Below are 27,532 nucleotides of genomic sequence, written 5' to 3'. Positions count from 1 at the left end.
GCTGCCTTCTGCCCCCTCTGTGTCCAGCTGCCTTCTGCCCCCCTGTGTCCAGCTGCCTTCTGCCCCCTCTGTGTCCAGCTTTACTGCCCCCCTGTGTCCAGCTGCCTTCTGCCCCCTCTGTGTCCAGCTGCCTTCTGCCCCCTCTGTGTCCAGCTGCCTTCTGCCCCCTGTGTCCAGCTTTACTGCCCCCCTCTGTCCAGCTGCCTTCTGCCCCCTCTGTGTTCAGCTGCCTTCTGCCCCCTCTGTGTCCAGCTGCCTTCTGCCCCCTGTGTCCAGCTTTACTGCCCCCGTGTCCAGCTGCCTTCTGCCCCCTCTGTGTCCAGCTGCCTTCTGCCCCCTCTGTGTCCAGCTGCCTTCTGCCCCCCTGTGTCCAGCTGCCTTCTGCCCCCTCTGTGTCCAGCTGCCTTCTGCCCCCTCTGTGTCCAGCTGCCTTCTGCCCCCCTGTGTCCAGCTGCCTTCTGCCCCCTCTGTGTCCAGCTGCCTTCTGCCCCCCTGTGTCCAGCCTTCTGCCCAAACCCCCCCCCCCCCCCCCCGATCGCCGCTCTCCGCTCTCCGCTCTTAATAGAAAAAAAAAAAAGTTCTACTTACCTGCCGCGCTCCTCTCTCCACGCAGCTGCACTGTGCACTCGCCGGCGACTGACAATGACGTCAGACGCCGGCGACCTGCACGCTGCGGCTGGCGGCTGTTAACTATTGACGTGCGGGCGCGGGCCCGCATGTCAATAGCGTACAGCTGCAGCGCCGGCCGCCGCTAAGGGCCCGGTTCAGCCTGCGGCTGCCGGTAGGGGCCCGGTGAGCAGGTAAGAGGGGGCCCGATGCGGGCCCCCTCTGCTCACCGGGCCCCTTACGCCAGTCACGGCTGTAATGCCCTGATGGCGGCCCTGATCGCAGGTATTAGGAGGTGTCAGCTCTGGACTAGCAGACACGGACTATGAACGCTAGCGCCGAGCCAGAATCATGTGGCATTTTTTTGCTCATCTTTAGATATAATCAATCTTCAAGGGCTCAGAAAGAAAGGGCGACGAGACTGACACCAATTTGGTCTATTCACAGAGTGGTCATATTAGGAAGGAAATTAAGAAAATCTTTAACCCCTTCCCGCCGCGGCCCTTTTTCGTTTTTGCGTTTTCGTTTTTCGCTCCCCTCCTTCCCAGAGCCATAACTTTTTTTTATTTTTCCGTCAATATGTTCATGTGAGGGCTTATTTTTTGCGGGACGAGTTGTACTTTTGAACGACATCATTGGTTTTACCATGTCTTGTACTAGAAAACGGGAAAAAAATTCCAAGTGTGGGGAAATTGTAAAAAAAGTGCAATCCCACACTTGTTTTTTGACTGGCTTTTTTGCTAGCTTTACTAAATGCTAAAACTGACCTGCCACTATGATTCTCCAGGTCATTACGAGTTCATAGACACCTAACATGTCTAGGTTATTTTTTATCTAAGTGGTAAAAAAAATTCAAAACTTTGCTTTAACCCCCCTCCCCCCACACTATTTTCCGATACCTGTAGCGTCTCTGTTTTTCGTGATCTGGGGTCGGGTGAGGGCTTATTTTCTGCGTGCTGAGATGACGTTTTTAATGATACCACGTTTGTGCAGATACGTTCTTTTGATCGCACGTTATTGCATTTTAATACAATGTTGCGGCGACCAAAAAAACGTAATTCTGGCGTTTCAAATTTTGTTCTCGCTACACCGTTTAGCGATCAGGTTAATGCTTTTCTTTTATTGATGGATTGGGCGATTCTGAATGCGGCGATACCAAATATGTGTTGGTTTGATTTTTTTATTGTTTTGGATGGGGCGAAAGGGGGGTGATTTAAACTTTTTTTTATTTTTTATTTTTTTAAAACTTTTGCTATGCTTCAATAGCCTCCATGGGAGGTTAGAAGCTGGCACAGCCTGATCGGCGCTGCTACATAGCAGCGATCATCAGATCGCTGCTATGTAGCTGAAATGCAGGCTTGCTATGAGCGCCGACCACAGGGGGCGCTCACAGCAGGCCGGCATCAGTAACCATAGACGTCTCAAGGACCTCTATGGTTACCATCCTGATGCATCGCCGACCCCCGATCATGTGATGGGGTCGGCGATGTGCTCATTCCCAGCCGCGCGGCCGGAAGCGCCGGTTAAATGCTGCTGTCAGCGTTTGACAGCGGCATTTAGCAGGTTAATAGCGGCGGGTGAATGTATAAAACAGCTGACATTTCGCGACTTTGATGTGGGCTCACCGCCGGAGCCCACATCAAAGCAGGGGACCCGACATGCGCCGTACTAGTACGGGGCAGGTCGGGAAGGGGTTAACTACCTCCTCTCACATAAAGGCCTTATACAGACTCATAACAAAACCATATACCATACCATATGATAAATCTTCATTATATAAGTCCTTGGTACCTAGGTAGTCACACGGGTATCATTGGTATCTACTCTATGGTGACATTTCCATTCACAATTTACCAGAGCAATGACATCAGTGAAGCGTGATGTGTTCGGAAAGCTGCCAGATGACAAGACGGTGGAGAGTTTTCTTCTTGAGTCCCACTTCGTCAAAGTAGAGATTATAACCTATGGCTGCATCATAACTCGTTTAGAAACAAAAGATAAACATGGAAATTTCACAGATATTGTTCTTGGGTTTGATAACTTGGAAGGTGAGTTTTATTTTTACTAAATTATGTTCCGGTTAAAAAGAAATCTGTCATCAGATTTTTATGTAATCTGAGAGCAGCATGATGTAGGGGCTTAGATGCTGATTCCAGCGATGTGTCACTTGCTGGTCTGCCTGGTGTCATATTGACACAATCCCTGTTTGCTCTGCTGTAGATCGAGCAGTGCTCAGAATGCTGAGCTGTGTGTAACCCCGCCCTCACCACTGCTGGGCAGCTTTCTGTGTACCCTGACAGCTGCTAATAAGTCATGGGTATGGGATTACACAGAGCATTGAGTAGGAGGCACGAGACAACTAGTCCTGTAGTGACATGGACTTTTCATATAAAGTAATGCAAATTGTCTCTTCAGAGAGGAAGAGGACTAGAACTCTAGTGCCACCTATTGGAAGTAGCAATCCTAACAGTCAGTCGACCCTTTAACGAGCCTTGTCACATGACTTGGGATAATAGCCAAACCAGAATCTCAATTTGCAGACACTGTGTTTCGGGGTACTGCCCCTCGTCAGTGCAAAGTGGAGATCTGGTTTGGCTGATTGAGAGGCGTCTGACCGGGATCCAAGAAGTATCGTTTCTCCTTGCGGAGAGTGACATGATAAGCATGTCGAGGTGAGGAGACTTAAAGCCTCAATGCTCCTCTGGGAAATATGCAAATTGTCTCTTCAGAGAGGAAGAGGACTAGAACTCTAGTGCCACCTATTGGAAGTAGCAATCCTAACAGTCAGTCAACCCTTTAACGAGCCTTGTCACATGACTTAGGATAATAGCCTCTCAATCAGCCAGACCAGATCTCCACTTTGCACTGACGAGGGGCAGTACCCCGAAACACAGTGTCTGCAAATTGAGACTCTGGTTTGGCTATTATCCTAAGTCATGTGACAAGGCTCGTTAAAGGGAACCTGTCACCCCGTTTTTTGAGATTGAGCTATAAATACTGTTAAATAGGGCCTGCGCTGTGTGTTCCTATAGTGTATGTAGTGTACCTCGATTCCCCACCTATGCTGAGAAATAACTTACCAAAGTCGCCGTTTTCGCCTGTCAATCAGGCTGGTCAGGTCGGGAGGGCGTGGTGACATCGCTGGTTCTTCCTCAGCTTTACGTTGGTGGCGTAGTGGCGTAGTGGTGAACAAGCAGCGCGCGATCTGCGCTGTCATCCCTTTCGTCGGTGGGGGCGGCCATCTTCCTGGGGCCGCGCGTGCGCAGATCGAGTGCTCTGCTGCACGGGGCTTCAGGAAAATGGCCGCGGGATGCCGCGCGTGCGCATTAGAGATCGCGGCGGCCATTTTCCCAAAGCCGAGTTTGCAAATAAGAAACTTTGCGACTCCTGTATAGGACAGGTTCTCTGTGAGGAAACCTCAGACTTCGCCTCTGAGCTGAGATCCGCAATCAAGTCGGAGGTCGAGAGTGCGTTTAGTCCCTCGGAGAAGGGGATAAGGTCAAGAGGAAGGAAACTGTAGTATATTCCCAGTCCGATTCCTCTAGCTCTGGGGGTAGTGACTCAGAGATACCAGACTTATCTCCCTCTACCTCGGATGACGAAAGGGGGGGCCGTCACAGTTTTCCCCTAGATGAGGTAGAAGCATTTGTGAAAGCAGTAAGATCTACTATGGGGGGTGCTGGACTCTCGTCTTGTCAAGACAGTCCAGAATATAATGTTTGGGTGACATGTGTGGATAAGTTGGAAAAGCAGCTGTGGGAAGGAGTACCTAGGAATAAGGTGCTGGAATCCATCCCTATGATAAGGGGCGCAGCGGCTTTTTTAGCGGATTCATTGGCCAGTTCAGTTAAGCTTATCTAAATCCGCAGCCCTTTGAAATGCAGCCCGTAGGGCGCTATGCCTCAAATGTTTCTCCTGGTGACTTAGAAACAAAACTTACACTCTGCTCAATCCCATGTGAAGGTCAACTTTTGTTTGGGGAGGCCCTGGATGATATCCTGCAAACAGCGGGAGATAAGAAAAAAGAGTTCCCTAATTTGGCCCCATCATCACTGAAATGGTCCTTTCGGAATAGAATTTTTTTTTTTTCACAGAAACCCCCAAGGGAGCAAAACAGATGGGACGAGGGAAAGAGAAGAAATTCCTCCCGAGATAAAAAGACCTCTAAGTGACAGTTCCCCCAGGGTGGGGGGGGGAAGACTATCTCATTTCATTCCGGCCTGGGAAAAAATCTCAACCAGCCCCTGGATATTAAACCTGATCAATTCAGGGCTTCGGATAGTCTTTCTTTCCCTGAAGGGTGGATCCCCTCTCTCCGTGGTGCTGTCATGGGGTCTGAGAAATACCGTTATCAGTAAGTAACTATGACATCAATAAAGCAGAAAAAAGCAATGATCTTTAGCAGTTGGACCCTCCAGATTCAGTAGCGTTTACTCTTCAGGAGCTGGAAAACTCTGAGCTACCCACATTACTATCGACATAATTCATTTGTGATTGAAACCAGCCGGTGGTCCAATCCAATGATTTAGGCCGGGATCACACATGCGAGAAACACGTCCGTGTCTCGCATGTGAAATCCAAGCTCTGGCGCCGGCACTGTGGAGCGGAGCGTGCGGCCGCATAGCAACACATGGAGCCGCACGCTCCGCTCCCAAGTGCCGGCGCCAGAGCTTGGATTTCACATGCGAGACACGGACGTGTTTCTCGCATGTGTGATCCCGGCCTTAGGTGTGAATTTGCTTAAGGCCGGGGTCACACTTGCGAGTGCAATGCGAGAAACTCGCCTCAATACCCGGCACTCAGGACTGGAGCGTTCAGCTGCATAGAAATACATGCAACCGGCATTGCCGGGTATTGATGCGAGAGACTCGTGCGAGTTTCTAGCATTGCACATGCAAGTGTGACCCCGGCCTAATCTGCGCTCTCTGTAATCGTGACAATCCAATGGTAGGATAAAATGTAGGTTTATTGTCAGAATCACTCCGACTCCTTCTTCAGAACAAACATATATAAACACATTGACATGTTTACTCAATAACTGAAATGGTGGATGTAGATGAGACATATATTTTGGTTTCAGGGGGTAATTCATTAACTGATTAATGCCTGTATCACGTCAGAGACCAGTTATCGATCAGTTTAACATACGATGTTATTTTCAGGTTACCTAAACAAGCACCCCTACTTTGGCGCAGTCGTTGGGCGAGTTGCAAATAGGATTGCCAATGGTAAATTTAGTCTTGATGGACAGGATTACCAGCTACCTATTAACAATGGGCCTAATAGCATCCATGGAGGACTCAAGGGCTTTGATAAGGTAAGGAATTTGTTTCGCATTTGCATTCTGTTAATATGCATTAGTGTATGCAAAAAGGAGGCTATTGAAATATTGTCATCTCAGTGAATGGCATCATGTGTATTTTTTGCTTTACCATTCATGTAACTGTCACACTTGAATCTTTAGGATGAACAATGACTTATAGAGTACTCATGATGCCTTTCCTGTGTTTGGAACCTGCACGTTGGTTAGAATTGTGCCTAGTCTTTAGCGTTTTCTTTCTTCCTGTTGTTCAAAGCTTCTACCAGCTTTATGGTGCATGAGGTCGAGATACTTCTGCATAGTGTCAGCCCAAATACATGTATAACTCCCCTAATATTTCTTATATATTTCAAATTTTTCTGGTCCATAAAGAAGCATATGCCTTCATCATAACCTATATATTTTTATGTGAAAGATGTTCACAGACCCTAAAAATAAGTTTAGTTAGGGTTTATAGACCCTCAGTCCTGAACTGCTAATTTACATAAAAGAAAAGCATGGATAACTCTGGAATATGACTTGGGATCATGGTATCATTTTATTCAGCTTCCTATTACTGTATGCCCATATAGACGGTTTAGGAGGGATGATCCTACTGACAGATTACCATTAAATTATGATAGGATGACCATCGTATGACAATTATGTGTTATTATATTCAGATCATTGGTTAGATAAAGAGGTAAATCACCTGCAGTCCGCAATAACAGCCTCCCTCTGATGCCATCTTCTGACTTGTACATTAACCCCTTTACCCCCAAGGGTGGTTTGCACGTTAATGACCAGGCCAATTTTTACAATTCTGACCACTGTCCCTTTATGAGGTTATAACTCCGAAACGCTTCAACGGATTCCACTGATTCTGACATTGTTTTCTCGTGACATATTGTACTTCATGATAGTGGTAAAATTTCTTTGATAGTACCTGCGTTTATTTGTGAAAAAAACGGAAATTTGGCGAAAATTTTGAAAATTTCGCAATTTTCAAACTTTGAATTTTTATGCAATTAAATCACAGAGATATGTCACACAAAATACTTAATAAGTAACATTTCCCACATGTCTCCTTTACATCAGCATAATTTTGGAACCAATTTTTTTTTTTGTTAGGGAGTTATAAGGGTTAAAAGTTGACCAGCAATTTCTCATTTTTACAACACCATTTTTTTTTAGGGACCACGTCTCATTTGAAGTCATTTTGAGGGGTCTATATGATAGAAAATGCCCAAGTGTGACACCATTCTAAAAACTGCACCCCTCAAGGTGCTCAAAACCACATTCAAGAAGTTTATTAACCCTTCAGGTGTTTAATAGGAATTTTTGGAATGTTTAAATAAAAATGAACATTTAACTTTTTTACACAAAAAATTTACTTCAGCTCCAATTTGTTTTATTTTACCAAGGGTAACAGGAGAAATTGGACCCAAAAAGTTGTTGTCCAATTTGTCCTGAGTACGCTGATACCCCATATGTGGCAGTAAACCACTGTTTGGGCGCATGGGAGAGCTCGGAAGGGAAGGAGCGCTATTTGACTTTTCAATGCAAAATTGACAGGAATTGAGATGGGACGCCATGTTGCGTTTGGAGAGCCACTGATGTGCCTAAACATTGAAACCCCCCACAAGTGACACCATTTTGGAAAGTAGACCCCCTAAGGAACTTATCTGGATGTGTGGTGAGCACTTTGACCCACCAAGTGCTTCACAGAAGTTTATAATGCAGAACCGTAAAAATAAAAAATCATATTTTTTCACAAAAATTATATTTTTGCCCCCAATTTTTTATTTTTCCAAGGGTAAGAGAAGAAATTGGACCTCAAAAGTTGTTGTCCAATTTGTCCTGAGTACGCTGATACCCCATATGTGGGGGGGAACCACCGTTTGGGCGCATGGGAGGGTTCGGAAGGGAAGGAGCGCCATTTGGAATGCAGACTTAGATGGAATGGTCTGCAGGCGTCACATTGCGTTTGCAGAGCCCCTAATGTACCTAAACAGTAGAAACCCCCCACAAGTGACACCATTTTGGAAAGTAGACCCCCTAAGGAACTCATCTTGATGTGTTGTGAGAGCTTTGAACCCCCAAGTATTTCACTACAGTTTATAACGCAGAGCCATGCAAATAAAAAATATTTTTTTTTCCACAAAAATTATATTTTAGCCCCCAGTTTTGTATTTTTCCAAGGTTAGCAGGAGAAATTGGACCCTAAATGTTGTTGTCCAATTTGTCCTGAGTACGCTGATACCCGATATGTGGGGGGGAACCACCGTTTGGGCGCATGGGAGGGCTCGGAAGGGAAGGAGCATCATTTGGAATGCAGACTTAGATGGATTGGTCTGCAGGCGTCACATTGCGTTTGCAGAGCCCCTAATGTACCTAAACAGTAGAAACCCCCCACAAGTGACCCCATATTGGAAACTAGACCCCTCAATGAACTTATCTAGATGTGTTGTGAGAACTTTGAACCCCCAAGTGTTTCACTACAGTTTATAACGCAGAGCCGTGAAAATAAAAAATCTTTTTGTTTTCCCACAAAAATTATTTTTTAGCCCCCAGTTTTGTATTTTCCCAAGGGTAACAGGAGAAATTGGTCCACAAAAGTTGTTGTCCAATTTGTCCTGAGTACGCTGATACCCCATATGTTGGGGTAAACCCCTGTTTGGGCACACAGGAGAGCTCGGAAGGGAAGGAGCACTGTTTTACTTTTTCAACGCAGAATTGGCTGGAATTGAGATCGGACGCCATGTCGTGTTTGGAGAGCCCCTGATGTGCCGAAACAGTGGAAACCCCCCAATTATAACTGAAACCCTAATCTAAACACACCCCTAACCCTAATTCCAACGGTAACCCTAACCACACCTCTAACCCTGACACACCCCTAACCCTAATCCCAACCCTATTCCCAACTGTAAATGTAATCTAAACCCTAACCCTAACTTTAGCCCCAACCCTAACTGTAGCCCCAACCCTAGCCCTAACCCTAACCCTAGCCCTAACCCTAGCCCTAACCCTAGCCCTAACCCTAGCCCTAACCCTAGCCCTAGCCCTAACCCTAACCCTAGCCCTAACCCTAGCCCTAGCCCTAACCCTAACCCTAACCCTAGCCCTAACCCTAGCCCTAACCCTAGCCCTAACCCTAGCCCTAATGGGAAAATGGAAATAAATACATTTTTTTTTTATTTTTCCCTAACTAAGGGGGTGATGAAGGGGGGTTTGATTTACTTTTATAGCGAGTTTTTTAGCGGATTTTTATGATTGGCAGCCGTCACACACTGAAAGACCCTTTTTATTGCAAAAAATATTTTTTGCAATACCACATTTTGAGAGCTATAATTTTTCCATATTTTGGTCCACAGAGTCATGTGAGGTCTTGTTTTTTGCGGGACGAGTTGACGTTTTTATTGAAAACATTTTTGGGCACGTGACATTTTTTTATCGCTTTTTATTCCGATTTTTGTGAGGAAGAATGACCAAAAGCCAGCTATTCATGAATTTCTATTGGGGGAGGCGTTTATACCGTTCCGCGTTTGGTAGAATTGATAAATCAGTTTTATTCTTCGGGTCAGTACGATTACAGCGATACCTCATTTATATCATTTTTTTATGGTTTGGTGCTTTTATACGATAAAAACTATTTTACAGAAAAAATAATTATTTTTGCATCGCTTTATTCTCAGGACTATAACTTTTTTATTTTTTTGCTGATGATGCTGTATGGCGGCTCTTTTTTTGCGGGACAATATGACGCTTTCAGCGGTACCATGGTTATTTATATCTGTCCTTTTGATCGCGTGTTATTCCACTTTTTGTTCGGCGGTATGATAATAAAGCGTTGTTTTTTGCCTCGTTTTTTTTTTTTTTTTCTTACGGTGTTTACTGAAGGGGTTAACTAGTGGGCCAGTTTTATAGGTCGGGCCGTTACGGACGCGGCGATACTAAATATGTGTACTTTTATTGTTTTTTTTTTTTTATTTAGATGAAGAAATGTATTTATGGGAATAATATTTTATTTTTTTTTTTCATTATTTTGGAATATTTTTTTTTATTTTTTTTACACATTTGGAAAATTTTTTTTTTTACTTTGTCCCAGGGGGGGACATCACAGATCAGTGATCTGACAGTTTGCACAGCACTCTGTCAGATCACTGATCTGATAGGAGTGCAGGCTGCTTCACAGTGCCTGCTCTGAGCAGGCTCTGTGAAGCCACCTCCCTCCCTGCAGGACCCGGATCCGCGGCCATCTTGGATCCGGGGCTCGAGCAGGGAGGGAGGTGAGGAGACCCTCGCAGCAACGCGATCACATCGCGTTGCTGCGGGGGGCTCAGGGAAGCCCGCAGGGAGCCCCCTCCCTGCGCGGTGCTTCCCTGCACCGCCGGCACATCGCGATCATCTTTGATCGCGGTGTGCCAGGGGTTAATGTGCCGGGGGCGGTCCGTGACCGCTCCTGGCACATAGTGCCGGATGTCAGCTGCGATAAGCAGCTGACACCCGGCCGCGATCGGCCGCGCTCCCCCCGTGAGCGCGGCCGATCGGCTATGACGTACTATCCCGTCCAGGGTCAGATAAGCCCAGGGCACCTCGACGGGATAGTACGTCTAAGGTCACAGAGGGGTTAAAGATCTTATTGCTGCAGCATTACTGATCAATCTGAGATGACTTTTCTCTGGGTATGTAAAGTGCAATGAATGCAAACTGGATCTATCACCAAGAAGAGAAAACTTCTACAACCTTGTCCTAGCACAGCACCCGCATATCATCAGGAGTTCTCTTGATCAATTAATATTTCAACAAACCTTTCAAAAAAATTCAAAGAAGCGCTTTAAATGCTGGACAAAGGTTTGAATGTGAATACTTTGCCGTGATCCAGCGTCATTCTTCTCTGCTAGTCACCCCAAGAGATTCTGGATGGTGGCAGTGCGCTTTGTCAGGTGGTTGACAACTGTTCTGGCTAGTTAAGGGGACTGCGCAGTGGCACAATCGGAGGACATATTTTATGGCCCATTGAATTAAATGAATCTATTGTGGCCGATGTATCCAAGAATGAGATCCGTGACACTGTGGGTAGGTTCTGTTGGGATCCAATTTTGAAAATCAGAATAGGATATAATCAGTGGGTTTGTGTGCACTCCATTAAAAAAAATGACACTCCACATGGATGTGTGAATGCAGCCTTAAGCTGATTTGAATTAAGATGCATACATGAGGAATGGGATGGTTGAGCTCAGCTGCCAATTGCCTTCATTGGGTTTTTTTGACAATAAAATGAAGGTGACCTAAATAAGAAAAGAACCATGAAATGTTCAGGGCGTAGAGGCACGTTGGAAACATCTGTGTCCCCTAGGGAATGACATTTATAAACGTAGCAGATCACATTAGAGGAGATAACGGCTTTCAGCACTACAGCTGGGATGCGCCACACTCCAAATACTACACTCAGTTGGATAAACATTACCGGAATTCTGTTCAAACTGGCACATTTTGGCACAGATGTGTACTACATGGAATTTAAAGTGAATGTCACCAGGTTTTGCTACGTCATCTGAGAGCAGCATAAAGTAGGGGCAGAGATCCCGATTCTAGTAATATGTCACTTACTGGGCTGCTTGTTGTGATTTTGATAAAATCACTGTTTTATCTACTGTGGATCTACCAGTTATCTGACTGCTGAGCTCTGTATAGCCCAGCCCACACCACTGATTGGCTGCTTTCTACCCATGTACAGTGTACAAACAAAGCTGGGGGTGTGGCTATACAGAACTCATGAATATGCTTGACTACCTGGCAGCAGGTTTACTAGTCCCCTCATGATAATCTCCTGCTAATAAAACTTTGATTTTGTCAAAACTATACTAAGCAGCCCAGTAAGGGTCTCTGTATCTACATTATGCTATTTTCAGATTAGGTGGCAAAAACCTGGTGACCGATTCCCTTTAAGAAAACCGAATATGACCTCAACGAAGAAAACTGTGGCACTAAGGCTACTTTCACACATCAGGTTTTTGGCGCCTTGCGGATTCCGGCGTCGCGCCGCAGAGCCGTATCTGGCATCATTTCTGAAAACCATATGGAACGGATCTGTTTTTTTCGCCGGAACCGATGGTAAACCGGATCCGTTCCATACGGTTGGCATCCATTTCTTCCATTTTTTTCATCCGGTTTTGGACGGATCCGATTTTTAAAAACGCCCCTGGGAGGCTCCAAAATGTGATTGGCCCCCTGAAAACTATATATACAGTCTTCCTACAGCCCATCTGTGACAGGTTGTAGAGGAGCAAGTGTGTTGAGAGCAAGATGGATGTCGTTAATGCGAATATTCTGAAGATCAACGTGGATTTCACTGTGGAGGCGAATCGCTTGAAAACAATTGTTCTGGAGAAGGAGCGAGAGAGACCATACATCATGCGTTTGCGCCGACGACGTTTGTGGATCCACCCCATCACTGCACAGAGAATGACACGTGGGGTGTTTTCTACACTGTACATGGAGCTACGAGGAGACCCAGAGAAATTTTTCTCATCTATGCAAATGAAAGTGGAGAACTTCGATCTATTGGTGGACTGAATTGGACATCTCATCCGAAGGAGCGACATGTATTGCCGATTCTCCATTTTACCGGCGGAGCGTCTGATGGTCACTCTTCGGTAAGCCATTTTTATTGTATCTCATTCTGTAAAGCACACTTTAATGTTGTTGCGGGTATTTTTTTTTTAGAATAGTTTTTAGTGATATTTTTTATCGTATCTCCTACTGTTTAATGCTGCCTTATAACTATAATGTTATTGCTGGTATTTTGTAATAATGTTTGCCTTGCTTTTATTTACAGATTCCTTGCAACTGGAGAATCCCTTTCGTCACCACATTTCCAGTTCAGACTTGGGATTTCCACCATCTCCGGAATTGTCAAGCTCACCTGCCTTGCACTGTGGGGCTCTTTGCACGGTAAATTTATACCACATCCCACAATGGTGAGTTGGTTGGAAGTAGCCGAGAAATTCCAGCAAGTGTGTCAGTTTCCCAATTGCGTGGGCGCAGTGCACGGGAACATATCCGCATCGTGAAACCGGCTGGTTCAGCCTCGGAATATTTCAGCTATAAAAAATACTTCTCCATTGTGCTGATGGCCATCGCTGATGCAGAGTACAAATTTATAGTGGTGGATATTGGGGCGTATGGCCGCTCCAATGATTCCCAAGTTTTCAAACTGTCTGCAATGGGGAGTCATCTGTATGGAAACACCTTCCAATCCCCCCCCCCCCCCCCCAAGACCACTGCCTCAAACCTCTGGGCCACCAATGCCTTTTGTTTGTGTTGGGGATGAAGCGTTCAACTATCGGAACACCTGCTGAAATTACTCCACCCGTGGATTAACGCAAACTAAAAGAATTTTTAGTCGAGTACCGACTGGAAAAAAGTGTGGTTCGGTGACTGACTTGCATCTGAATGCATCCGTAGCAGAAGTGTATGCAACTCGAGAATGCTTTTATTTAACAAATTGAAACCGGAAGCCATTTGCTCGGACAAAACTTTAACACAGTTCTGGAAGGATGCATTCAGGTGCAAGAACTCGGGCGCATAGGTCTGTACCTGACCCCTCTGCCACTGCCGCCCCGAAGCCACATGTGTAGTAGAGGTGGCAGCATCAGAGGGGTGGGGTACAGGAAAAGCTATATCCTCACCAGCAGATTCATGCAATGTAGGCAGCCAGGATGCTCCAGCGCTGGTGCATGGGACCGAGGGATCAGATGCGAGAGAAGGCTGGGAAGGTGCAGAGGGGTCGGGACTGTCGAAGTGTCCCGCGGTGGCGGACTCCTGAGGGATCACCGTAGAAGGGTTCAACTCTGCTTCAGGCTCCCGAGTGCTGCCGACGGTGCTGTGGAATAAAGAGGAAAAAAATATATATATACTGATATTGCATGGCCCTGGCTGAAACAGCAAAAGAGGGTTAGACATGTAAAACATTGGTTATTAAATGTGGTGGGTAATATTTACCTTTCGCTCACCATCGTTGACCTGAGGAACGACAGGGCTTGGGCATATTTATATCTGCTCCTGTGTCTTCCAGATCCACTCGGGGCCGCCCGCATCTCTTTGTTGAACTCCTTCTTGAAGAGATCCCTGATCGACTGCCACTGCTTGACAAGCCTCTCACCTGGAAAAAAAAAAAAAGGGAAAACACAAATTGGTTAGGATACAACACTTTAAATCCATCAACATAACTGAACTGTGTATATGCAGCGCCCCAGAGTCCTGGTCGTTGCAGTAATGTCGTTCTTCCACCGGGGGGAGCGATGTTACGTCTGATGGCACTAAAGGAGTTCACCCTGCCAGGTGTCACAGTCACAGTCACACATACACTTCACACGCCGGCCACCAGGGGGAGCTAAGGGTTCTATCTATTAGGCCACTCCTCACACTTGGGTAAAACTGGGGGCTTGGTTAGGAAGTTAGGCAGTTGGAGACGGAGGCAGTTCTGACTGGAGGGAGAAGGAGATAGTCAGTCAGAGAAGCAGACTGGGCTCGGCCCAGGAAGGAAAGAAGGACACGGAGCTGCGCCTGCACCTGATTGCGTCAGCTTCCAAGGAAAGGACAAGAAAGGAAGTGTGTCGTAGTGAGTGAGCACCGAAATCGTAGCAACAGGAGTATAACACCAGTGGGAGACCAGCTAGAAGCAGGCTGCCTCCCACTGAGCGCAGTGCCGGTGGCCGGAACACTGGGGGAGTAATAGACTCTACACTTTACTTCAGAGACCGGCAGGACAGTCACGAACACTACCATTATCTACAAACTGTTATATCACCTTTTAATTGGGCGCCCCTCGAAGGGCCACGGTCCGGGTCGGGCCACCGTGACATCCCAGCAGAGGGAACTGAAGGACCCCGTACCGAGTACCCCATTGCCCTTCCCTGACGTGTGGGCGCTCCAACTACTTACGTGCTTGATTCTGGGCCCGAACATCGAGGTCCTCCCAGTTGTCTACCAGCTGTTCGCAGACTTGCTGCCAGAGCCGACGGGTCACAGTGACATTAGCGTGGCTGTGGTCAGCCATGTTCCACAGCGGATCCTTCTCTCGGATCAGATCGATGAGGAGGTCAATATTTAGCCTGACCTCCTCACTGTCCAACTCAGGAGCATGCTGTGTTGGCCTGTTAAAAAGGAAAATAAATAAATTAGATTCACAACAACATAAAGTTTAAAATAATATAAAAAAAAAAAGTGCTTACACGAAGTCGACCGCCCTGAATCTCACGCTGACGACCCTGGGAGTTGTGAGGACCTCTGGATCGAGCACCAGAATCAGAAGACTATGGAAAAAAAAAATAATGTTCTTGTATGTTGCTTTTTTATGTGTTGTGTGCAGTGTGATGTCTATAATGATCAGTTTGTATGTGTTGTGAGCAGTGTTCTTTCTGTAAGGATCTTTTGTTTTTATGTGTTGGGTGTAGTGTGAGGTTGTGGTTCCGCAATGCATGCAAGAAACTTACCAATTACGATCCCACTTCAGGTCTCTCTCCACCCCTTCGGTCTTCTTCTGGAAGCACCTCTTCTGCTGCATCTTCCTACAAAAATGAGAAATTGATAAATACATTAATTAATAAAATATATAGATAGAGCAAAAAAATATTCACTAAAAACAGAACTTTTATTTATTTATTTACACTGCCGACGTTGGGGAGGGCTCCCAGAAGAAGACATGGCTGATGGCTGAGATGCTCTCTGGCTGGCAGGCTAGGCTCTCTGCTGGCAGGCTGTTGGCTCTCTGGCTGGCAGGCTGTTGGCTCTCTGGCTGGCAGGCTCTTGGCTCTCTGGCTGGCAGGCTAGGCTCTCTGGCTGGCAGGCTAGGCTCTCTGGTGGCAGGCTAGGCTCTTGGCTCTCTGGCTGGCAGGCTAGGCTCTCTGCTGGCAGGCTCTTGGCTATCTGGGTGGCAGGCTCTCTATGGCTGGAAACGAGTGAGGGCCTCACTGGCATTGTTTATATGTGTCCTGGGGGCAGGCCAATAGATTCTGAGCATGCTCAGATTAAAAAGCAGGATCAGGTCGCCGGATCCCGCTTTTTCCGGATCTGGCGCATTCCGGCGTCCATAGACATGCACTGTAGCAAAAAGCTGGAAGCGCTGGATCTGGCCTTTCCGGCTTTTTCACTGCAGACAAAAAAAACGTTACTGTAGACGGTTTTCCCAGATGCCGGAATCAAAATTTTCGCCGGATCCGGAAAAAACGGAAGGAACGGTGGGCCATGCAACGCAATCCAGCTTTCCTTCATCCATGATCTTTTTGTTACTACCAAACTTTCCAAGCTTTCCTACATCCATGATCTTTTTGTTACTACCAAACTTTCCAAGCTTTCCTACATCCATGATCTTTTTGTTACTACCAAACTTTCCTTCCTCGCCATCACCGAAACCTGGCTCACCCCTTCTGACACAGCCTCCCCTGCTGCACTCTTACGGTGGCTTCCACCTTTCCCACACACCCCACCCCAGCAGCAAACATGGCGGAGGAGTTGGCTTTCTCCTGTCAGATAACTGCTCCTTCACCCCAATCCCACTGCCACCCTCTGTTACCCTCCCTTCCTTTGAGGTGCACTCTGTGCGCATCTACTCCCCCACCAACCTCCAACTGGCTGTCATTTACCGCCCCCCAGGGCCAGCCACCACCTTCTTTGACCACTTCACCACCTGGCTACTTCATTTCCTTTCTGCGGACATCCCCACTATCATCATGGGCGACTTCAACATACCCATTGACACTTCCCTCTCAGCTGCCACAAAACTTCTAACTCTCACTTCCTCCTTCGGCCTCACTCAATGGTCTTCTGCAGCCACTCACAAAGACGGTCACACACTGGACCTCATCTTCACCCGCCTCTGCTCTCTATCTAACCTCTCTAACTCACCTCTTCCACTCTCTGACCACAACCTTCTCACATTCTCATCTCTCTCCACTCCATGTCTACAATCCCCACCCCACAAACTTTCACACAGAAATCTTAAACATCTTGACCTACATTCATTCTCTGAATCCCTCCTCCCTCTCACAGACATAAGTTCCATACACAATGCGGATGACGCTGCCGCTCTATATAACACCACAATAGCTGTAGCTTTGGAATCTGCTGCCCCACTTACACATACCAAAGCTCGCAAAATCAACAGACAGCCCTGGCACACCAGCCTGACCAAAGAACTGAGGCGAGCTTTCAGGTCTGCTGAGCGCAGATGGAAAAGATCCCACTCTAACGAGCACTTCATCGCATTCAAACAGTCCCTCACTATTTTCAAGACCACAATCGCCACAGCTAAACAAACCTACTTCTCATCTCTCATATCCTCTCTGTCTCACAACCCTAAACAGTTATTTAACACCTTCAATTCTCTCCTCCGTCCCCCAGCACCTCCTCCCTCCCCACTTATCTCAGCTGAAGACTTTGCCTCATTTTTCAAGCAGAAGATTGATAGCATCAGAGACAGTTTTGGTCAACAACCCCCAGAGCCCTTCCTCCCGATTTCCCAGCCCTCCACCTCCAAAACCAACTTCTCCACCATTACAGAAGATCAACTCTCCACTCTACTCTCAAGATCGCATCTCACCACCTGTGCACTTGACCCGCTCCAATCCCACCTCATCCCAAACCTCACCACAGTCTTCATCCCAACCCTAACCCATCTCTTCAACCTTTCACTAACAACTGGTGTTTTCCCCTCAAGCTTTAAACATGCCTCCATCACACCTATCCTCAAAAAGCCTTCTCTTGACCCATCCTCTGTATCTAGCTATCACCCTATATCACTTCTCCCCTATGCCTCCAAACTACTGGAACAACACGTTTACCTTGAACTGTCCTCCCATCTCTCTTCTTTCTCCCTCTTTGACCGCCTACAATCTGGCTTCTGGTCACACCATTCCACTGAAACTGCCCTAACTAAAGTCACCAATGACCTCTATGACCACAACACATCAGACTCTCGAAACCTTCACAAAGAACCTGAAGACCCACCTCTTCCGACAAGCCTACAACCTGCAGTAACCACCGATCGACCAAACCGCTGCATGACCAGCTCTATCCTCGTCTACTGTATCCTCACCCATCCCTTGTAGATTGTGAGCCTTCGCGGGCAGGGTCCTCACTGCTCCTGTGCCAGTTATGACTTGTATTGTTTAAGATTATTGTACTTGTTTTTATTATGTATACCCCTCCTCACATGTAAAGCGCCATGGAATAAATGGCGCTAAAACAATTAATAATAATAATAATAATAATAATACAAGTCAATGGGGAAAAACCAGCTCCGGTTTTTAATTTTGCCGGTTCCGTTTTTTTCTAAAAATAGCCATAATGCACCGGAATGAAAAAACCTGATGTGTGAAAGTAGCCTTAGAATAGTCAAATGCTGCAGTCCATGAATAAAACCATGACAAATATTGTGATGGTAGGACATTTTAATTGTGATTCTTTATTTAAAGGTGTGCTTGTGGCAAAATTGAGATATTGGGGAAGATGTTCTAAAACTTTTTAATTTTATACAGTACAAGGCATTATTGGAAAGCACCAAATTTACGAGAGTGCTTTACGCTGTTTGATAAATTTGATGCATCTACAGACTGTCTAGGTTCAGTGTATACCTCTCTCATGAAGTTACAGGATCTTAGTAAGATTAGACACAGAAAGCAAATTGTTACAAATTTGTAATAAACTAGGACTGAATGAGTGCACCTAAGTGCTCACTATTCCCTTATTTATAATGTGCGAAGGCCAAAAATATGCCAAAACAGAGCCAGATGTAAACAGCTATGTTTCTGTAAGGTTAAGTTCACAGTATGAGTTTTTGATGCTGTGTATTTTTGCCGTGCAAAAAACCCCAATGTCTTACAGTTTCAGCAAAGTGAATGGGATTTATAGAAAGATCATGCCCAGTGTGCTTTTTATTTTATGCAGTGTAAATTGATCTGTGATGTGTGTTTCAAATCCGCAACGTGTCAATTTTTCTTGCGGGTACGCTGAGTTTTATGTGCCAATTTTATTTAATGACCATAGATTGTGAAAATCTACAGGTAAAAAATGCAATGAAAATGTTAACAAATATGCAATAAAAAAATAATGCAAGTAACCTAATTTACCTAATGGGTGCAGAAAATCCGCAGCATAAAACACTCACCAAATACTCAACATATGCACATACATTAAGGCTGTGTTCACACACAGCGTTTATTGCTGCATTTTTGTCTGCAGAAAAGATGTTCTTTAAAGTACCAGCAAAAGCTATGAGATTTCAGAAATCTCATACGCCCGCTTGTTTTTTTAATTTCCTGGCTGAATGTGAGAATTGAAGCATTTTTTAGATCTGTAGTATGTCAATTCTCTGTGTTTTTGCAGATTTTTTTTCACCCATAAAAAGCAAGGAGAGTGTGTGAAAATGCAGCAAACGGGTTTTCGACCATTTTTTGCTGCATTTTTGGTGTGTAAAATTAACTTTATTAAACATGTATTGTTGACAAATCACACATGTATTTCACAGCAAATGGGTGTTTTATATTAGAAAAGGAGTACAAAAGGAGCATATAGGTTTTTTAAAAATTCGTAATATTTTATTAATCGTTACAAAAGACATATAAAGTGCCTACAGTATACAAAAATAAATATACAATAAGATGCATAAGGATAGTAAGAGCAGATATCCCCCAGTGTGAGCTGCCCAAGTGACCAACATGCATAATTGCAAGATAAAGGACCGCCAAAGATCAAATTGTGTGTTGGCACATGGGTAAAAGTATCCCACAGCACAAAATCAAAAATTGTAAAGAGCAGCGCTTACCAATGTGGGGCAGTGAGCATCGGGTAGGATCCAATAGCCAAAACCCCCGACGCGCGTTTCGCTTCTTCCAGTGTTGTTGCGTTCTCAAGGGGAAGTGATAATCATCGTTGCAAGGACCTTCAAATAGGATTGGCTGCCGTGCATGTGACACCTCACATGCTACAGCTCGGCCAATAGCGGCGGTACTAGTGGCGCATGCGCGTGTCGGACACCAGGCTCCACGTCAGAGAAGGCGTCATGCATCACCACAGGCACCCGGGGAAGTGAAACCCCGAACGCACATGGGAGGCAACATAGACGCCGCTCCGGAGGGGAGCGCATACCCCGCATGCGCACTATTGCAGCCAATGTAATCATAGTGACGCCACAAAAGGGACCTCCCACCAAATGATGAGTATATCTAACCATGACTTAAGAATAAATAACATGATATAGCAGACTACAAATACACGGTTACATTAAAAATACAAGGTACAAAATACATATCACATGCTTGTAGATCATGTATCAATTAAATAGGTGTAAAGCCTTCAGCCGGATATATTGTATAGTCCATTCCACTCCCAGGTGGTATGACGTATAACAGATCAAGGCGACTTGAAAGAAGATGTGATGAAACTAAAATAATATATAGGAAAAAAGTAAGAGTAAGAAACAAAAATAAAACACAATAAAAGACCCAAATGGAATATCCAAACTAGGGGGTAATATTTGGATGAGACAAAAAGGGCAGGGACATACTAGAGAACTCATGTATCAATAATACCCCAAAATAGGGGAAAAGGATCATACCCTAATAATCAGGAACCTATATAAAGTGGGAGAACCTCATAGGAATGAGAAACTTAGGGACTCATTTAGTCCCTTAGGTGTCATCGTATCGAGGTGCACGATTCAACCCGCCTCACGTTGCGCCAAGATTTTTTTTATAATTGCCACCCCTCACTCCCAGATGTATGCTTTTGATGCCCTTGACCCGGAAAGTCCCCACATCACAATCATGATATTGTTTAAAGTGGTGGGGTATAGTCTTCAGGTCAGAGGCATCGATAACCGCCTTTGCAGCACGAATGTCCCTAACGTGTTCACGAACACGTACCCGAAGCTCCTGGGATGTCAGTCCTATATATATCAGGGAGCATCAACACGTGGCATAATATGACATTTGAAGTGCCACATGTGATATGCTGCCTGATATCAAATTCTTTGGACCCATCGGATGACTTAAAAGTTGAAACTCGCATGATATTAGCACAAGCCAAGCAGTGGCCATATTGGAAGGATCCCAAAACTGGACCTCTAGTACCAAATGGATTCGTTATTGGTGGAACATAGTGGCTGCGGACAAAGAGATTACCCAAATTTGGGCATCTTCTAGCCGTGATCGATGGGAAATCACCCAGAGCAGGGGCCAGAGAGGGCTCGGTAATTAAAACCAGCAAATGTCTTGCTAGAATATCTCGGATTTTAGACCATTCATGAATGTATGTAGTGATAAATCTCACTCTATCCCCCTCTGTCCTCACTTTTCTCTTGCTTTCAGTTGTATATAAGATCCCTTCGGGGTGTCCTTCTCGCTCTGTCAAAACCCCGCCTGATGCTCCTGCGGCTATAGCCGCGAGCCTCAAAACGTGCTCCAAGATTGGCAGACTCTGCAAAGAATTTTTTTGGCTGTAGAACAGATCTGCCTCACCCTTAGGAACTAGAATATACTCAGCACACTCCAGGGAGTCTGATGCAAAAAGGGTGTTTAATACATACAGTATTTATATTCACATGTGAATACTGTATTTATTAAACTCACTTTTTGCATCACACTCCCTGGAGTCTGCTGAGTATATTCTATATCACGTTTAAAGGTCTGGGCACCTACTTTTATGCACCTCCAGCCCGGGCTGTGCTGAATATTTACTTTACTGCATCCTTAGGAACTGTCCGACCGGGACGGCCCTAATGGTGGTTGGATTATGTGCCGAGTCAGCATGAAGTAAGGCATTAACTGCGAATGACTTTTTGAAAACATTAGTCTGGATATGACGAGTGTCATCAATCTCCAGCTTGATGTCCAGAAAGTCAATATCTTTGGAATCCGATTGGCATGTTAACTTAATGTTAAAAGGATTCTCATTAAGCTGACTCATAAAGTCATCAAGCTGCCGCGCTGTCCCTCCCCACAAAAACAGAAAATCATCTATGTATCTCATCCAGCACAGCACATGGTCCACGGCCCGGTCGTCCCCGTCGCCAAAAATTAATCTCTCCCATGATCCCAGGAAGAGATTAGAGTACAAGGGCGCACAAGCCGCGCCCATGGCTGTGCCACGCCTCTACAAATAGTACATGTCCTTGAATACAAAAAAATTGTGGGTAGCAGCACGAGAATTAATTCACATAGGGTCGTCCAGGTCGGAGGCTCCCAAGATTAATGCATGTGTAAAGTGTTTGAACATCAGTGGTAACCAGAAGGACACCTGGATCCACAAGAACCCCGTCAACCCGTGATAAAGACATCCGTCGTGTCCTTAACATAAGATGGTAGGGTTTCCACTAAAGGTTTTAAATAACAATCAATAAACTTACATATAGAGTCACAAAGTCCATCAATGCTGGACACGATCGGACGCCCTGGGGGGTTGACAGTGTCCTTGTGGACTTTTGGCAAAAGATAAAAAGTTGGTGTCCTGGGGAACCTGACCGTCAATCCCTCCAATACCTTCTTGTCTATGATCTCTTCCTCCAAGGCCCTAATAAGGATCACCTGTAACTGAGACGAGAAGGAAGACAATGGATTGTAGAATAATTTAGTGTATGTAGTGGCATCCCTCAATTGTCGAAATGCCTCTTTTTCGTACTTATCACATGGCCAGATCACGATGTTCCCCCCCCCTTGTCTGCTGGTTTAAATACAACATCCCTAAAGGTTTGCAACTCCTTAATAGCCTCTGTCTTTGCTTATATGTAAGGTTGTCATACCTGCACCTCGAGGAGAGTTTCTTAAAATCCTCAGTTACCAACCTCGTAAATATGTCTATCGCACGACAGAGAGACAGGGGGGTGGGACCTCATAGATCTGGGCATGATAGCGGGTGGAAACCTACCTTGAGGGGTTGCAGTTTGTTCATCCAAAAGGTCTTCCAAGACCTGCAAAGTCTCCCTCTCTATCTCAGTCAAAGGCTCCTGGGAAGAATAGTTCTTGTATTGTATTTTTTTCAAAATTAATTTTCGAGAGAACAAGAGGAGATCGTTCAAAGCTAGAAAATAGTCAAAGGGGTTAATTGGAGAGAAGGTCAATCCCCTACCCAGAACACCAATCTGAGCGTCTGTAAATGACCGTGTTGATAAATTCAATACCTGTAGTCCACTATGACTGCCTGCACCCTGCTGTCTTCCTGCCATGCCTTTAAGGTACCGTCACACTGAGCAACTTTAGAACGATAACGATAGCGATCCGTGATGTTGCAGCATCCTGGATAGCGATATCGTTGTGTTTGACACGCAGCAGCGATCAGGATCCTGCTGTGACATCGCTGGTCGGAGCTAGAAGGCCAGAACTTTATTTCGTCGCTGGATCACCCGCTGACATCGCTGAATCGGCGTGTATGACGCCGATCCAGCGATGTCTTCACTTGTAACCAGGGTAAACATCAGGTTACTAAGCGCAGGGCTGCGCTTAGTAACCCGATATTTACCCTGGTTACCATTGTAAATGTAAAAAAAAAAAAACACTACATACTTACATTTACATTCCGGTGTCTGTCACGTCCCCCGGCATCAGATTCCCTGCACTGTGTCAGCGCCGGCCGGCCATAAAGCAGAGCACAGTGGTGACGTCACCGCTCTGCTTTACGGCCGGCGCTTACACAGTGCAGGGAAGCTGACGCCGGGGGACGCGACAGACACCGGAATGTAAGTATGTAGTGGTTTTTTTTTTTTACACTTACAATGGTAACCAGGGTAAACATCGGGTTACTAAGCGCGGCCCTGCGCTTAGTAACCTGATGTTTACCCTGGTTACCCGGGGACTTCGGCATCGCTGGTCGCTTGAGAGCTGTCTGTGTGACAGCTCTCCAGCGACCACACAACGACTAAACAGCGACGCTGCAGCGTTGTCTATATTGCTGCAGCGTCGCTTAATGTGACGGTACCCTTAGCCTTAGAAGTCTGTCGTGTAATAATCTTTTTAGTAGATGACTTGGATCCAAATAGATCCCCAGAAGTTTCAGTATGTGAAGTATTGTTTTCATCAGAAGGGACATTAGACTTAAGGTACCGTCACACTCGGCAACTTTGCAACGAGAACGACAACAATCTATGACGTTGCAGCGTCCTGGATAGCGATCTCGTTGTGTTTGACACGCAGCAGTGATCTGGATCCCGCTGTTATATTGCTGGACGGAGCTAGAAGTCCAGAACTTTATTTGGTCGCTAGATCGGCGTGTATCGTCATGTTTGACATCAAAAGCAACAACGCCAGCAACGTTTTACATGGAGCGAGAACGATAAGTGAGTCGCCGTTACATCACTGGATCACTCCTGCATCGTTCTGGAGTTGCTGTGTTTGACGTCTCTACAGCGACCTAAACAGCGACGCTCCAGCGATCTAGTTTAGGTTGGATCGTTGTCTATATCGCTGCAGCGTCGCTGAGTGTGACGGTACCTTAAGAATTGATCGAGTGTCTGCTTTCTTTCTGGCTAGAAATTGCTGGACAAATTCACGGGCCAACCTTGATATTTATTTAAAAAAAATCTACAACTGAAGTAGTTTTTCCTTATCAAATAAAACAATTAACTTTTTCATATGGGAACAAAAAAGAGGTTGTCCCATGAACAAAGTACATTTTAATTAATATTAATAGATCTTATAATAAAATATTGGAATAATATTTTATGTAAGAGCAGTAAAAAGCATGTGGCCCAATGGCTTAATTTAAATATGTAACAACAAAAGGGCAAAAAAGTTGAATAATACTGATAATAAAGTATGATGTAAACAAAAGTTACCCTAAACACAGTATGATACTGTTACGTGTTACGGAACCATTCAGCACCCAGAATATGTTGTGCAGTTATATGTATGTATAATAGGGTCGATGTGAGACGCATGTCCCTAATGCATCAGCCCACAGGCTGTGCCCCTGGGCAGAGGGGACACGATATTCCCCTTTTGTCCGCCCTCCCCCACCCCACCTTTGTAATTCCCACAGTAAATATCGGCAGGCTCCGGCCACCTGCGGCTATTGTAATGTATGTCTGGCCTGCCGCTTTTCTATTGGCCTGCCCTCTGTATCTGTGTCATATATTCTGTGTCCTGTGAGTAAAGTTTTGTCAGACTGGAAATACGTGGAGAAGCCGTGATCTTTTATATGCGCCCATGTAATCAAGGAATTCAAGCCAGCGTCCTTCATTCAGACTCCAGCCAAAGCAGAGTGGACCTCCGAAAACACAGGGTGGTACTGAAAGAGGTACCCAAGATTGGTAGACCCCGTTACACTGGTGGCAGACAGCGGGATATGATACGCCTACAGGAGGAAAGGAATGAATGGAAAACAACTACCAGAAGTTAAAGAGGACAACATTAAAAGATCTGGTGGAAGCCCGAGGGTTGATCGCCAGCAACAAAACAAAAGCGGATTTGATAGCAGCCATCATGGAACACGACAGTGCAGCGCCCCCCAATGTGAACGTGAAGGAGACTGAATTCCAGAGGGAGGTAAAGAGCAGACTGGCGTTCTAAGGCCCAAAACCCTGCAGTAGAGATCATACGAGAGGTGATGGCTGATATGCGTACTAATCTGAAGGAAAAGATGGCCGAGCGGACGAGGATAGAGCTAGCCAAGATGGAGATGGCAGAGCGAAGAGAGGAGGGTCAGCGAGCAGGGGGAGCTTTGGCCTTCGACCAGGTACCTTCAACAGTAAGCCACAAAAATATCCAGTATAATGCCTTCCGACAGTTGGGGGAGGCAGAGGAAGACATTGATGGCTTTCTGCAGGACTTTGAGCGGCAGTGTGCCCTTCATCAAGTGAAGCCGGAGGAACGGGTTCAGATTCTGGCCAGCAAGCTGACAGGCCGGGCAGCGGACGCCTATCGCACGGTACCTGATGAGGACTGTATGGACTATGAGCGGATCAAAGAAGTGATCTTGGCCCGGTATGTGCTGACACCAGAGGTATACCGCCAAAAGTTCCGCAGACTTATAAAATGCGTAACCGATACCCACGCTGAATGGGCCTGTAAATTACGGCAGTCACTGCTACAGTGGGTACAAGGGAGCCAAGCAACCACTAAGGAGGACGTCCTCCAGCTCTTCTTGTTAGAACGATTCTTTAATGGACTAATCCCCAAGACACAGGAATGGCTTCGGGACAGGCGGCCAACGACTCTTGAGGAAGCCGCTCGTCTGGCCGATGAACATCATGATGCCAGGAGGACGCAGTTGTCCGGATCAAAGATGGTCACTAGGGGCCCGCCCATGGACCTGGAGGGCCCCAAACCACCGAAGATTGTAGGGGGACCAGCTAGAAATCCGGCCTACCACAGTCTCCCTGGGGAGCGATGCCACACCTGCCGTCAGCTGGGCCACCTGCAAAGACAATGTCCCAACCAGACTCAGCATAGCCAGTGGCCAAAGGCGGGAACAGCTACCTTCAGCCGGGCTGCTGTACACTGCTACCAAGGCGAAGCTGACCCGGTATTGGGGGCTACAACTAACCAAGAGATGGAAGAGATGGAGGATTTACCTGCAGACGTCTTGCTAGGAAATGACTTGGGGCTCATGTTGTCTGCATTCTCGGTTGCCCATCTGGCTGAGACATATCCTGTGACCACCCGGAGAAAAGCAAGAGCTGCGGAGGCGGAATCACACTCAGAGGAGGCCCAGGTAAGGCATCCCAGCCCTACACGTATTCCCATAGCCAGACACATTTTTTGGGCCACCCCAGATGAATTTAAGAGGGAGTTATTTGAGGATCCTTCACTGGAGGGATATCGTGGGAAGGCACAGGAGGGGAGAGGGGTACTGGAAGGGGAACAGTTTGTATGGAAGCAGGGACTCCTCTACCGGATCACAGAGCAGCACCACACAGGGATGAGCCCCACTATAAAACGACAGCTGGTAGTTCCCAAGAAGTATAGGCAGGAGTTACTGCGAATCTCTCATGACATACCCTTGGCCGGGCACTTCGGCGTCAGTCGCACCAGGCATCGTCTGACACAAAACTTCTTTTGGCCGGGGGTAACCTATGATGTTCGTCAGTAGTGCCAGACCTGTGACAGTTGCCAGCGCATTGGTAAAAGGGATCGATGCAAGGCCAAATTACGCCTCCTCCCCATTGTGGAGGAACCATTTAGCCGAGTAGCGGTCGATCTGATAGGGCCGTTAGCCAAACCCAGTCCATCAAGGAAAAGGTATATATTGACAGTGATAGATTATGCCACACGGTATCCAGAGGCGGTTGCGTAACCTAACATACTGGCAGAGACGGTGGCGGCCGCCCTGCTCCAGGTTTTCTCACGGGTTGGAGATTATCTCGGACCAGGGTACCCAGTTCACAGCAGAGGTGACCAACCAACTGTGGAAGCTGTGCGGCGTAAAGTCCATTAGAAGCGCCCCATACCACCGTTGGTGAACGCTTTAACGGGACATTAAAACAGCTCATTGGGACTTTTACCAGGACCTACAGGGACTGGGAAAAATTCTTGCCACACCTCATGTTTGCCTATCGGGAGGTGCCCCAAGAATCCACGGGGTTCTCCCCATTTGAGCTGGTATACGGGAGACGGGTAAGGGGACCCCTTGACT

The 27,532-nt window shown here is 46.2% G+C and overlaps 1 protein-coding gene across 2 annotated transcripts in view; it reads left to right on the top strand.

The window, feature by feature from the left end:
- GALM (galactose mutarotase) overlaps positions 1-27,532 on the top strand; it is a 78,694-nt gene that overhangs the window by 13,946 nt on the left and 37,216 nt on the right. For both annotated transcript variants that reach the window (XM_069769072.1, XM_069769074.1), the window contains 2 exons: positions 2,464-2,654; positions 5,769-5,923. In XM_069769072.1, the coding sequence (XP_069625173.1) occupies positions 2,464-2,654; positions 5,769-5,923 (346 nt within the window). The remainder of the gene's footprint in view (positions 1-2,463; positions 2,655-5,768; positions 5,924-27,532) is intronic.

The sequence above is a fragment of the Ranitomeya imitator genome, chromosome 5 (assembly GCF_032444005.1).
Source record: "Ranitomeya imitator isolate aRanImi1 chromosome 5, aRanImi1.pri, whole genome shotgun sequence".
In the NCBI taxonomy this organism is placed as follows: domain Eukaryota; kingdom Metazoa; phylum Chordata; class Amphibia; order Anura; family Dendrobatidae; genus Ranitomeya; species Ranitomeya imitator.
The sequence above is the reverse complement of the archived record's forward strand: the minus strand, read 5'-3'. Positions and strand labels throughout refer to the sequence as shown.